This window comes from Aricia agestis, chromosome Z (genome assembly GCF_905147365.1).
Source record: "Aricia agestis chromosome Z, ilAriAges1.1, whole genome shotgun sequence".
Classification (NCBI taxonomy): Eukaryota; Metazoa; Arthropoda; class Insecta; order Lepidoptera; family Lycaenidae; genus Aricia; species Aricia agestis.
Window position 1 is genome coordinate 8382707 of NC_056428.1, and position 14799 is coordinate 8397505.

Here is a 14799-nt window from a genome sequence, read left to right on the forward strand (position 1 = left end):
TACATTTTTTCTCTACCATACTGAATAACGGCCTATGCAACGTGATGTTTACACTGTCAATTATCACCAGTCAGCCTTGCACTTCTCTAGTTTTTAAGTTAAACACCATCCATTGTTCCGAAGAAACCGCAACAGTAGAGACAATGAGCGCTTGTGTGGGACTAAACCCACTTATGTGCCCACTTTGTATTTGGTATCCTTGTGCCTGGCCTCAATTAAACATATTGGGCGTTAGACTTTGCTTTTGAAAGACTCTGTTTAATTTTTAAAGTCCTATTAGTATCCTAATAGGACTTTAACATAGCTCCTTTTGACTAAATTCATGGTAGGCTATTTACATTGAAGCCATTGTAAAATGTTAACGCATTTACATTCTATAATCTATACCATCTTTTTTTGGCATAAATAATGACTAAAAGTTTCGTGCGGCTTTGCTCACGTAAAAACACTTGCTTATTACTGAAATAATTGTTCATTTTCCCGTGATAAAAAAATTAAATGATATCCTTACATAGATATCCTTCCGGGCCAGGTAGTCTACTCTTATGTCTATGCCGAATTTCATCAACATCATCCTAGTCATTATCGTAGTAGTACGAGTAGTTTCGGTTGTTTCGACGGAGCCTATTCGGTGCAAGCAAACTTTTCTTCTTTATAATAAGTATAGATATAACGACAAAATTCTGATGGTTCTATTTTCAGTCAGATATTTGTAACCTGTGTGTCCGTTTTAGCAGCTGCCGCTAAAATAAAACATAAAATATGTCCGCAATTGAGACGTAAACACTAAACATGCAATATTATCTAGTAGAACGTAACATTTCGTGCTGACTAACTATTAATCCAATACTTCCGTTCCTGCAATTTGTCGCCATACTTAACTGCAGCTGACGGTCGCTTTGTCACAATCGCGGCTTTTTATATCAATCACTGATTACGAGTTACGACAGCGCAACAACAACTTTATCACAGCATAGACAGCTATCGATCTAGAAGTTTCTATTATATCTTTAATACAAATTAAAGAGGTTAGGATTTATTATATGATTCTACCTCTTCAATCTATTTGTTGTGAATCTCTTGAATCTCATTTAGTTAATGAATTAAAACAACTTTTTTAGTAGTAAAAGTACAAGTTGTTCCTACTTATGTAGTCTAGTAATGTATTGTACCGCTACATGTGGGGTCGTGTCAAATATTCGCTGCATGTCGCGATGCCGCTCGCCTGTTGCCTGTTGGATGTTACTCAACAATAGCTGTCTAACTATCCGTGGCGAAGGCGTTGAATTTTGATGCGCATTTGACGAATGTATTCCAGCTTGAAGCTGGTAATTCTGCTGGATGTTAACTCGAATGAGTCGTGTCGTCGAATGGTCAAGAGGCAACAATGATGTTAATATTAAATATACTAACAATAAACTGGAACTAAGAATAAAGAGTAGGTTTTCTGTTTTAAAACCAAACAATGTAAGGACTCTTTCCATCTCATATCATGTAGAACTATAGTCTATAGTCATGCAAATTGTTAACATATTTTTCTATTTCCTTCAGGATGAGCCCCTGCCGATAGGCAACGCGCATGCTCTGCACGCCGCGCCGCCTGCGCCGGAGTCGACGGCCGCACCGTCCGCTCCACCCGCTTTAGCATCCGGCAGCTTGTCCAAGGAGGAGCACCTTCATCAGGCCGAGACCAAGGTCGATGAAGACAAACTCCAGGTACGGTACTGAAATACTCAGATGCTGTGGAAGTTACGGCTTTACTACGCTTTCAATTATCTTTTTTGTGTCCTTCGTTTCAGCATATCAATTTGAAACCATAATATTATGCGGTGGCTACCACTGGCATGTGCTATTTATGATTCGCAACGATAACAAATTGCACGATCCTTTATTTTATAAATGTGAGCGTAGTTCGTTCCAACCTCAATTGTCATTTTTATCGTTACTTCATAAAACATGTAAGAGAAGACCCAGGTCAAATGAACCATAATGACCCGGCTCTCTCGTTTCATATCGATAAAAGGAGACAGCACTAGCCGGGTCACAGTCGTGTGACACGTTACATAAACGCATGAACAATAATTTCAACGGATATAAATGCATGCGATGGAGCGTGTCTATGCAAGTAATGACGTAAGCTCTGCTTTCACTTGCTCGGTGTTTTGTTCGTTTCTTTCTCAATTCGTGTGCTGCAAAACTACCGACTTTTATCGATGTTGTGTTCATCTAAATACGGTAAGTATTCCAACTGTAATACAATTTCCACTAGATACAGCCACAAATAGTTTGCATGTACACTTCATTAGGGATTCAAGTAATGTCCAGCCGTGCTTGGAATAATAGTATATTCGTCATCCTGCGACTACGAGAGCATTGAACAGGTATATCGGCTAATAAATATTGTAATACAATATCGAATGCGAATACATTAACCAGCCAATGCTACTGGGGAATGTTCCAGAAAATTGTTTACATATTTCACCCATATTCCTAAGATAGAGCTTCACCGTTCTGTACATGGCTTCAACACTGATATACCATTAGAAAAAGCAAGTAGACAAGAGATGATAGACGAAAGGAATCTAAGAGAAGAAAAATCACGAAGGATGAATAGATGGGACTTTTACTACATTATCATTTATCATTGTTGTCACATTTCACATGTTGTTACATTTACATAGTCAATATTTAACCGAAAGCATAGATGTATAATATAAACTATTGATTTTTCACCTGCAGTATCGATACTAAGCGGAACAACACTAGCTGGGTGCACGGTCTTAACCGTTGCACACGGGAAAGCTGTTATCTTCCGCAACGATTCACCGTATCAGTCTATGATATTACTCGATATCTATACCTGTACTTTCTTCGCTTCGCGCCGTATAGCAATGATAAATAAATCCAAGGTTCTGTTATAGCGCAATAGGGAAGAATGTATAGGAGCTAGAAGTAGTTATAGAAAAAAAATACGCAACGTAACATCCTAATTTTAAAATGGGAAGTTGCCTGTCAGTAAACTCTTCACTAATCACATAATAGCCACTGAATCGATTAAGATGATATTTTGTTTGGACTTTGGATAGTTTTTATCGCGAAAAAATGTACAGTTCCCGTTGCAAAAAGTTGCGGACAACATGTAGTAACTAGTAACATATTATAATGACTTAGTTGTGAAAAAATACTTCAGTATAAAATAATTTTAAAATTGTAGCTTAGAGAAAGAAAGCTAGATCAGCCTCCGGAGTTAAGTGAAACCAAGCTACAATTGTTTAGCTTGTGTATATATTATTATTTTATTATATTATTATATATTATTTATATATTATGTATATATTATTATATTATTTTGGTCCCAGACGTATTGACTAGTTCTTTCCTCTTGACTAGGCCGACTATGTTGCGAGAATGCCGTATGTGCTTGGGCAACTATACGGACATCTTGTCCCAGGCACTACAGTATTTGAGGAGTCTTTACTTCGCTCTGAAAATACTGTATAAATCATCCAAAACGGATGAAAAGGCCTAGTTTTTATATTATTATTAGAAACGGACAATATAAAAAGGTAACACAATATAAATGTAGTTACTGTTTAAATTATTCTTGTGAAAATGTTTTCTATTGTCATTTGTCTTTTCCTTGTAACAATGTCTTGTAATCATTAAAGTTTCTGACAGCATTGAGAATTGTGCGCATAATCATCAGCCTTGTATTGGTTTAATGACTTTCCTTATTATTGTCAAGTATTTTAAAAAGCTATTATCTACTTTCAAGTCATTTTAAAGCCTTGCTTTATCCTGCTTGAAAAGAAAAACACAGAAATCCTCTTAAGAAAATTGTCACCGAAATTTTTTAAGCATTGGCTAATTATGATACGTGTAGTACCTGTGCCGTCAAGTATGGAGGTAATTCGTTTTACCACTGACGAAAATTGTGTTATCCAAATTTCAAGCGTCATAAATCAGAAGTTTCCCCCCAAGTTATTTCAAACAAATTCAATCTCAAACTTTGACGCGCTACGTCGCGTCGCGGTGCGCGCCGTCGCGGTGATACATTTTTTTATACTCTCAGTTTTTATTATTTGTAGACTCTGTGTCGCAGGCGGATTTTATAATTCGCCGTTTTTCATTACTGCTAGCTGTTTTAAAAAACAGGGCCGTTTTGTAATGCGGTGATTTATCGATTAGCCGGATTGAATGCGGCTGAATGAAAAATAGGCGGAATGTATTCGGCGCCATACGTTATTCAAAACGGCTAGCCATAATGTAAATAAAATGTTAATAATAAAAGCGAAAGATAAGTCGCCTCTTTGACAGTTTTTAGTTCCGATTCTTAATACTCGTGGCGCTGCCTGTGACATAACAACAATGGCGTTGGATACCGTATGTATGTTGCTAAATTCCGAATTAAAAAAAATTAATTAAACAAAGAAAATAATAAATTTCAGAACAATTTTCAAATGCAATTAAAGATTTTTTATTAGTAAATAATATTCTCAATAAAAAAACAGTAAAGAAAGTACCGGTACGAGGAAAGTACTATGCGGCTAAACGTGGCCCGCCTTATTGAAGAACGTATCGCAATGACAATCCGGCTAATCGTTAAACCGCCGCATTACAAAACGGCCCGGTTTTTTAAAACAGCTAGCCGTAATGTAATACGGCGGATTATACAATTCACCTGCGACATCTACATAACAATTTTATAGCAATTTACTGATAGTGCTAATGGAGTGTGACATGTAGGCCATTTCTTTTATAAATTGTGGCAAAGTTAGGTAAAGTAAAAATTTGTATTCCAGACAAAATATTGCCGTAACTAATACTTCTGAGCATCTCGCGAAAAAACCTTACGACGAAACTTTTGTTTATCGCTCTGACCCTATGAACTTTCATAGGCCCAGCGTTATACGCGTTATTATATAACAATTTAAAAAATGTCGATGGCTGTACAAACGGCAGTAACACGTTCTGTTTGCTGGACACAATACCTAATACATCCTGCCGCGCACAATGCCCGCCAGTCGCGAGCCATTGTTCCCTCGTAAATAATGCCGGTTTAAATAGATATCCCACTTATTGTTTATTTTTTAAAATTTTAATCCGCCGAACGTGGCAATAGATAGAGGTGTCGCGTTACATTATAAAAGGAAAGAAAGGTATAGGATAGGACCTTTAGGGCAGCATTGTACCACTCGGTTAGAAAAAAAAAAGATTTGAAGATCTTAATGTACATTATTTTTGCTACCATTAATCTTGTTTCGAGAGCGTTTTCTCATTGTTTTATTATTTCGTCTACTAGAGTCGTTGACATGTAGATTACATAAGAAATATATAATGTAAGTAATTTCGATTCAAATGTTCAGAGCTTTTCTCATGAGAGTATCTTAACTCGAACATAATGCAGAACAAATTACTATTGCATTTATAGATGGTGTTAGAAGTCTAACCCATTAGTTATAACTTATATATATACTCTACATAACCTTTACAATATAATGAGAGCTTTCACTGAGACGTAAAGAGCTTATGGCTTATTAGAATTCCCACTTTCTCTGCTATAAAGTGGTTAGAGTACTTAATCAGTTTAACAATGACATTATATGAAGTGATAATTTAGTTAGTTAGCCTAGTTTCTACGACATTCTGTTCCAGATATTCGAAACATTACAAGTTACAAAATTACTTGAAAGAAACTTTTTACATACTTAATATTATTCACAACTAAAAAAATCGGTCAAGTGCGAGTCGGACTCACGCACAAAATGTTCTTTATAGAGGAAAAATAGGCCAAAAATTTTGTTTTTTGTCTACACAGCCTCCTTCAATATTTATTTTAGTCTAAGTAATAGGGTCCCATTTTTACCCTTTGGGTGCGGAACCCTAAAAATGATGTGGACAATAAAAAATTACATAATACGATCTAATTTTTAAACTTTTTTATTTCAGAAACTCGACGACGACAAATCGGAGAGTGACGAGAGCTCGGACTCCGACAGCTCCGGCGAAGAGGACGAGGACGAGCTCATCAGACCCATGTTCAAGCTGCCCATACAGTTCGACCTGGACGAGCTGGCCGGGGCCTTCTTAGCCAACAACCAGAAGTGAGTTGCGTCACCATTACACAACAATTACCTAGGTCAACGCTCCGACTATAAGTACTCGAAACTTGAGTGCGACGTTTTGAAATAAATGAAAGGTTAGGTAGTTTTTTGGTAGCCGAACGTCGCGTCGCTTGGTTTTGAAAATTAGGAAATTATGTAAATAGTGCGTGTAGTAAAATATCTATTTAGTTGTCTAGGTCTTATGTTATTTACTGAAATGTTCAATTACGGCTCGCTTTAAGTTTCTTCTTTAGATTTCGTCTGTTCGTCTCGAGCATCGAGCTCCAAAAGTTTTAATTTAACAATATTTAAGCCTAAAGATAATGATCCTAGATAAATATTATGGTAGAGAACGTCGATAATCCTGGCTCAAGGCCAGAAAACTGAATCATTTTTAACTTCATTCAGAGCTTGCATGAAAAAATTGGGCGCATGATAAGATAAGAAATCCTGCATTCGCCTCTGTATTTGGCAACCAACCTTAACACAGCTTTTGTTTCTGAATTTATCGTTATTTTAGGCGACTATAGCTACTAGAGATTTTTTCCATAAATATTCTTAATTATGCAAATTATATTAAATAATTATGTAAATATAATTATATTTGTGTCATTGGTGCTACTTTATACTTACTTACGTAATATTTTAAGAGAATATTCTAGCATGTCTAAATGATTTATAATAATTTGTTTAGATTCAGTTTGTTTCCAAATTCAAAATGTTTTTTTTTTCAAAACAAAGGCGCACAATACTGTTAATGTTCTTTTTATATTATTTTCGTGACGATCACGTTACGGCTGTCGACAAAGGGCCTTGCGTTGCTTAACTTGTCAAGGCTCATGGTATTTGTTGAAATGTTTTGAAAGTAACACTTTGTATTAAGGAAATAATAGTAACAATAATATTGCAATTAAAGTCCCTTCTGTGTGAGAAAGTTTATCAAAACTTATCATTTGAGAGCTATCCTAAAAGCTATACTTACTCTATTTTAAAGATACTCCCTCTCTCACAACAGCTTATATTGTCTTAATTTATTTTAGTTCTTCTATATGAAAGGATAGTAAGTAGCTGGATGCACTTTTAAGGACATAAAGTAGATAAAATATTTTGTCGAGCAGTTAGATTTCTTAAAACAACGTATGAAATAGCAACTATAGAAACTATGAGTTAGCAAATAAAATGGTGTAAGTATTTTATTCAACGTTCAGAAAAATATATTTTACATTTGTAAATGTTACAGCCAGTTTCGTATTCACGGTTACATAACTTTAGAACTTTTGAAGCTTATCATAAGAGCTGATGTATTTATGTTAAAAAATACGTAAATTTCATAACTCTAAATCTAATTTTGTGGAAAGAAATATTGAGTTAGCTGGCTGATACAATAATCGATGGCTTCACATCTCTTCACATACATAATAATATACTTACTTAAATTAAGGGTGGGTTGCACCAGAGTCGTGGTTAAAGTTAAAGTTATGGTTACAGTTAAGGCTAATTTAACTTTAACCTTAACTTTGACCACAGAATTTGACAGAAGACGTTGCTGGTCCGACAAGGCTTTAAATGAACGTGGGCGGGGACGCTGCTGGTAAAGGAGAACTGTCAAAAATAGCGTTTTTGTATGATGGCAGCGTTAGTTCCTTTTTTCGCCACGTGCATTTAAAGCCTTGTTTGCTCTATGGTTATGATTAAATATGGCGTCCATTTTTGACTTTCACCAAAGATTTGACATTTTGCATTGTACTGAAAGTTATAGTTAAAGTTACAGTTAAAGTAAGTTGGTGCAACCCAAGTATCACAAAATTTATTAACTTTTGATGAAATTAATATCCACTATTGACTATCTGATATTTCCAGGGGCCGCATGAACTGCGTAGTAGAGCGTAGGCGTGAAGACCCCGTGGAGAGGAAATTCCCGTTCAACCTGCTCGGTGCTTTCGCCCCCCGCAGCGCGCAGACCGAGCGCGTCGCCATCATCTGCCACGGAGGAGATGACAGGTTCGTTGGTCATTTATGATAGTTATATTTATTCCTTATAGTAGTGTTACGGAGAAGATGAGAGGTTCGTTGGTCATTTATGATAGTTTAATATTTATACCTTATGATATGTTACAATATTTTATGGCAGGGGCTCTCAAAGCTTGTTCTTTTGAGCTATTGTGAATAGGTCTGTGAATAGTAAGGGTTTAGAAAACAATGACATTAATTGTTTATTAACACTTGGTAGATAAAAGAAACATTTAATTTGTCGTACCCAAACTTAGTGTTAATTTGTGGAACTTAATATTATTTTTATGAGAAAATGTAATAGATGCTATATTATATCGTGGGCCCATGGCATTCCGTCACTTGCAACGCATCACACATTTGTGGCGTACTTTGTAGCGAAAAATCCTGTCGACCACAGATGGACGGCTGGAATGGACACGAAGCTGAGTTTAAGTAACTTTAATAGAAAAATATTCAATATTTCGATTCTGTCAGCTTAGGGCCTGTCCACGTCTACCCGTCACGACGTCGTCAACGTGGAACGGTGCGGTAATATGTACGTGGCACGGTACGTTGACGTGACGTGTAAATTTACGTCAACGTAACGTAAAAATGCTCGTCTTTTTTCTTCTCTTTCCGTTTTTAACAATAGCAAAAGCAGAATACGTATTGTGCGGTCTACATCTAGATCAGTAGTGAAGAATGTAGCAGTTTTACAAGGCATGGCGACGAACAATGTTGCTATATCGTGATGTACATTTTACGTCACGTTGACGTAAATTTGCACGTCACGTCAACGTACCGTGCCCAAAGAATTCTATTTAAAATAGAAGTCTTTGACCGTGCCACGTTACCACACCGTTCCACATTGACGACGTCGTGACGTGGAGATGTGGACACTGGACAGGCCCTTACGATACTGAAATAAAGTATCGAATAACGCTTGAAAAAGTTACCTATACTTACCAGAATCATAAGCACAAGACGTATGAAATAAGTTTATTGTAATAATAGACATAATAATGTCTCAAAGATACACTCATCGAGAGAAAGAAAAACTCAATAGAAATACATTCATTACATACATCATACTCATTGATATACAAATAATCGGCCAAGTGAGAGTCGGACTCGCGCACGAAGGGTTCCGTACCGTTATAGAGCAAAATTAGGCCAAAATTTGTGTTTTTGTATAGCATATTTTAATTTTTTATTTTATTTTAATATTATTATTAAATATTAAAGTACACATTATATAACTAAGGATTTTGTGGAAAATTCAAGTACCTACCTGTTGCCATTATTGATATAGGGCCAAAAAACAAATGACTGCCAACTAGATTGCCTGGCTAGATTGACAACTCATAATACTTTTCTTGCAAATAACTGAACGAAATTTTTTGAAAACTAATGTCAGTTTATATAGCTAGATTTACAACTCTTAATACTTTTTGAAATAACTGACATTGTATGTAGCTAGATTGACAACTCTTAATACTTTTTTCAGACAAATGCCAGTGTTCCCCGACCCGCAGTCGCAAGTGTTCGCGTTCCCGTTGTCCGGTCCCATGCACCTGCCGATGAGGCCGCAGCCGGAGAGGCCAGCCATGAACCCCGCGCCGGAACCCAGGGGACCCTTCCAGGGGCCGCCCCAGCACAGGCCAGCTCCCTTCCCCCTGCCGGTAAGTGCTTATTATATGACATCATAACGATGTGCTTTTCTGAAGGATACACGATTTTGTGCTACCGGGCTTATAATAATATGAATATAGAGGTAAATTGTCGTCACAACGAATTTCCGGAGAATGATCACGATTTCGTATTACCAGCCCTATTGAATAAGCTTATGAGTTATGACTAATTATGACTCTTAGAAGCTATGTAAATTATTTAAAGCTGTGTCTTTACAAAAGCAGGATTTCCCAACCAAGGGGTTTGGCGCGGGGGCAAAGAGCTAGGGGCACACCATTTTTTATTTCCTTTAAAAAAGTATTTTTGCGATTTACAGTTATTGTAATATCTAAACATAGGGTCGCATCAATCAGCTGGTACTGAACTTGCATTAGAACTTTAAAACGTGTTATAATGTGTATGGAAATAATGATGGGGGAACTACCTGATTATTTATTGCTCGGAAGGGGGCTGCCATGATAAAAGGTTGGGAAGCCCTGCAATGTAGGATGCTGTATAATGAAACTTATAAGGAGCCTTTTCTAAGACTTCACGTACAATAATAATAATTAATATGCACAAGATTGACTCTTACATACTCTGTACCTCTAAGATTTTTTGTTTAGTAGAGATGGAAAAAGATACAATTTGATTATTCTATAAAAGGAACATTTATGTAACAAATGTAGGTAAGCTACATTTGATTATTCTATAAAAGGGGTTCCCAGGTTACGTTTAGATATTTGAATTACCAGCTGTATCCTTAGTCCGTACTCCGTACTTACGCTGACCAGCCTGCCTAGCATACGCCAACGAGATATCTCACTCTACATGTTTTCTCGATGTTTGATGGTTTGTCTCTTCATCTCTATTAATAATAATAATAATAATAATAGCTCCCACACCGGTTTCGGTGACGGTGGCCGGTTTCATTGAAACCAGGCCAGCTACGTAGGAGTAATTTTATAGTGCCCAAGTGTGTGCGCAGTACACAAGAGCACTCTTTTTTCCTTTACTCTCATAACCCAGTGGGACGGAAGACCGACACGACCGGCGAGAGATCAGGCGCAGGACCGACTTTTTACATGCCCATCCGACGCATGGATCATCTTACTTGTCAGACAATCAGGTGATCAGCCTGCATTGTCCTAACCAAACTTGGAAATAACATGTTTCCAACGCGGGAATCGAACCCACAACCTCAGAGTCAAGAGCCGCGCTCTGTACCACTAGACCACGGAGGCGTTATCTCTATTGACCCTAGCATGACAAACATTTTTTCTCGCGTAGATCTATCATGGAAATAACACATTTTTATAGAGTTTTGTCGAGATTTTGATATTATGAGACAAGTAGTTTTTAATTATCTTCAGAGTGAGATATCTCGTTGGCGTATGCTAGGCAGGCAGGCTACTTATATCCTATAAAGTTACAATTGATAATATAATAATAATTATTAAAATCGCATTCACCAAATACTTGCAAATATTTCTCTAGTACCGAGCACCGACTATTTCGACAAATTCGTCCCTTGGTCGTTGTTCAATTTAGCCCGCAAAGTTGTTCAAAAGTGCTAAAATTTCCATGCCCTAATATTCTCTGAAGCGAGCCCACGGGAAGCATCTAGCATTATACATGATGTAACAAAACTAAGTGGTAATGCTTTAGGGCGTGTATGACGTATGTGTTCCTTACATACTTAAACATACCTTGCATACCTTAATAATAATATCTATGGACGCTTCACACCAGGTCAGTCTGGCCCCGTGGTAAGTACCTGAAGGACTTGTGTTACGGGTAGAAGACAACGGAAATATGTTATTTATTACTTTTATACTATAAATACATATTATGTTTTTAAGATTTTATTATACACATTTTTAATACACAACCGTGACCCAGGGACATTGAAAACTTTTTGCTCCGTCGCGTCGGCGGGATTCGAACCTGCGACCCCAGGCTTGAGCCGCCACACACTCGTAAGTCGTAACCATTGAGCCACATATGTCGTCAATATTATAGAGTTCATTGTGAAAGTAGCGGTGTTATAAGAGTTACTTTTTTAACTTTTTATTTGAGCAAAGTCATGACGTTGGAAATTTCTCATAGAAACATAGAAAAGAAGCTCTTTAATCATAAGAAAGACACCCTAAAATATTATTATCACTGTTTTTTAACCTTCTGTATTATATTTGTTAGTCACGTGGACGGTAAAAGATAATGGCTACAGTTGTTCATTAAGCTGACAACACCGTTGGGTCCAGAGTCAACAATTTGAATAATTTCGGCGTTATTCTTTGGGCGGGCGGGGGTTACTATTCTGGCGGAAGTTTGGCATCGTTGGTGTGTTTTGTTTTGCAATTTTCAGTCAATTTACCTCCGATGATGTCTTGATTTGAAGAGTATTAGCTTGTCCACACTGTGCCTTTTTCTGTTCGTCAAGGGCATGCGTTATAGCGCAGTTAACAGCGACCGTGAGGCATGCCCGCGACGCATGCCCTTTGACCGTATCCAAAACTTTAAAAATGACAATATTGGCGTTGCGTTTCTTGACGCATTCAATTATTGAATGCGCCAATATGAAAGTTGATGACGAAAATTGAAGATGAAAGTGCACAGTGTGGACATAGCTATTGGTATCTATGTCGCAGCCGACTGGTTTAACCCTTTGACTGAACAACGCCATTCAATCACACGGCTATACGTTAGCCGACTTGTTGACTACAACGTTCAACACTACAGCTAGACGACACTTTGCCAACTGGTTTAATGGCAAATTAACTAGGGCGACCATTAGCTTAATATTATGTAATTTGGGAGAATAGGAAAACTTTTTGTATTTTATTGAAAGATTATTCTCGGATTAAGTTTAAGGGTTGACCAAAAGTTTAATGCAATAAGTAAAAATAAAAAATTCTGAGGCGTGTTTTGTGACGGTCGCCGGCTGCTGCCGCAGCACAGTCACAGTTCTAACCTATCCTAGTTTTGGACTTTCTGGATTGTGTTTGTTTTTGTTTTGGCGGGGGGCTGCACCCCCCGAGCCCCTATTTTATTTGACGGCGGTCGCCGGCTGCTGCCGCAGCACGCTCGCTGCGCTCGCTCGGCTCCCTCTGTGTTGTGGTCTAAGTTCTAACCTAACCTAACCAACTTTTGGACTTTCTGGATTGTGTTTGTTTTTATTTTGACGGGGGGCTGCGCCCCCCGAACCCCCCTTTCGGTGGGCCTGCGTCCATCCATTTCATAATCCCGTTATTTCTCCTCGAATATTTGTGAAAATTTTGATTCACTCGTATGTGCCTCCACAATTTTTGTCTCTTTAATAACACTTATAACTTTTATTAACTACTTTATTTCCGAAAAACAACCACAAATACCAACAAACACCTACTAGTTGACGCCATATTGTAAATAAAAGGCACCTAGCGCCGCAGCGGTGCGCGCTGAACTACTTCAATTAGACGGCGGCTTTTGAATCAGCTGTAGTGTTGAACGTTTTGAGCGACTAAAATATTCAATACAAAAGCTAGACGTGTGATTGAATGGCGTTGTTCAGTCAAAGGGCTAGCTGTTTGATTGAACGGCTATTTAAGCCAGTCGGCTGCGACATTTATAATGACGGTAATAGCAGTTTCTTGTATGATCATCATAATATGCGATCTAACAAAACAAATCGATAACACTTTAGGGTGTTTTTTATCACTTTGGTACAACCTACATACATGATTTATTGGTGTAGTAGATGAAAAATCAATCTAGTTTATATTTATCTTATTCGTGTAATTTTCAGTAAATTTAGCTCTGACGATCATCTTCTATCATACTAAGTTAATCTGAAAATCAATAATTACTCGCTGATCCCATTGGTTTGTAAATTGACATAGATAATGAAAAAAGAAGAGTAATCTTACGTCCTTTCTCGTTTTACGATCATTCAGTTAAAGACTTGTCATAATATTTTCGCTGATTAAACTTCTATTGGCATCCCTAAAAGCAAATTTTAACTTCGTTTATGTCGCTGTTCCGGAACACGCTTCATAAATGGAAGTTCAGGGCCTGTACTTGTTGCGTGCTACATAAAATTGTCTGAACTCATACAAGTCAAGCGTCAACTTTCATATTAAGTATTATAATTTAAATTCTCCCTTGTTTGCGCTTTCAGAGAGCATCGCCATGTTCGAAGTTTGAAATTTTAAAATACTCTTAATGTTCTATAAAACTTTTTCTTTTTTTGTTGGCCAAGAAGTTGGCCAAGAAGCTGCAAATGAAACTATGGAAGCATGTGTGAATGCAGAAAAGCAGGCCTGAAATGATCTACAGCTGTATGCCTCCATTGTTCTGGCGAAACATACTGTAACATAAAAAAAATTGTCACTTTTTGCTCATAACTTTTTTAATTTTTAATTTAGGGTAAAAAGTTAAATACAAACATATTTATGGGCAAAATAATTTGCAACAAATTATGATTTTACAAAATTTTTGTAGGACGTGTAGTTTCTGAGATTTCGCGAAAATACTGTTACACCACCTTTTCTAAGGTGCCGGGGGACAAGGGGCCCCACAAACTTGAGGTTATATGAAGATAAATGCAAAGGTCATGTAACATTTCAATGGACTATTCTGTTAGTTTTAGGGGCAATATTGTTATCTTTGAAAATAATATTATTATTTATTATGTTCCATTTACTAACATGATGTCCCGTAAATGAATTCAAATTATTGTATTTTGGTTATTGAAGGTAAATCGTTATTTTGAGTGATTGTACCCGAACCGTAATACGATCGAATTACTCATGGCTGGCTATATAAATAACTTTTAAACTGGCTTGTAATAATTATTATGGTTTATACACGAAATTTCGTTTTGCTATTTCTTTTTATCAGGATACCACAAGCAACGTCTCTGACTATAATCGGACCACAAACGGATGAGTAATCGTTGAACATACAAAAAAAAGCATACAGCCTCCTCCTTTTTGGAAGTCGGTCAAAAATTGAACACAAACAAACAACAGTATATCCAGTAAATTAGAGT

The 14799-nt window shown here is 37.0% G+C and overlaps 1 protein-coding gene across 1 annotated transcript in view; it reads left to right on the forward strand.

The window, feature by feature from the left end:
• LOC121739455 (activating signal cointegrator 1 complex subunit 2 homolog) overlaps positions 1-14799 on the forward strand; it is a 78207-nt gene that overhangs the window by 31155 nt on the left and 32253 nt on the right. The window contains exons 3-6 of the mRNA XM_042131943.1: positions 1552-1716; positions 5950-6104; positions 7965-8105; positions 9604-9778. Of these exons, the coding sequence (XP_041987877.1) occupies positions 1552-1716; positions 5950-6104; positions 7965-8105; positions 9604-9778 (636 nt within the window). The remainder of the gene's footprint in view (positions 1-1551; positions 1717-5949; positions 6105-7964; positions 8106-9603; positions 9779-14799) is intronic.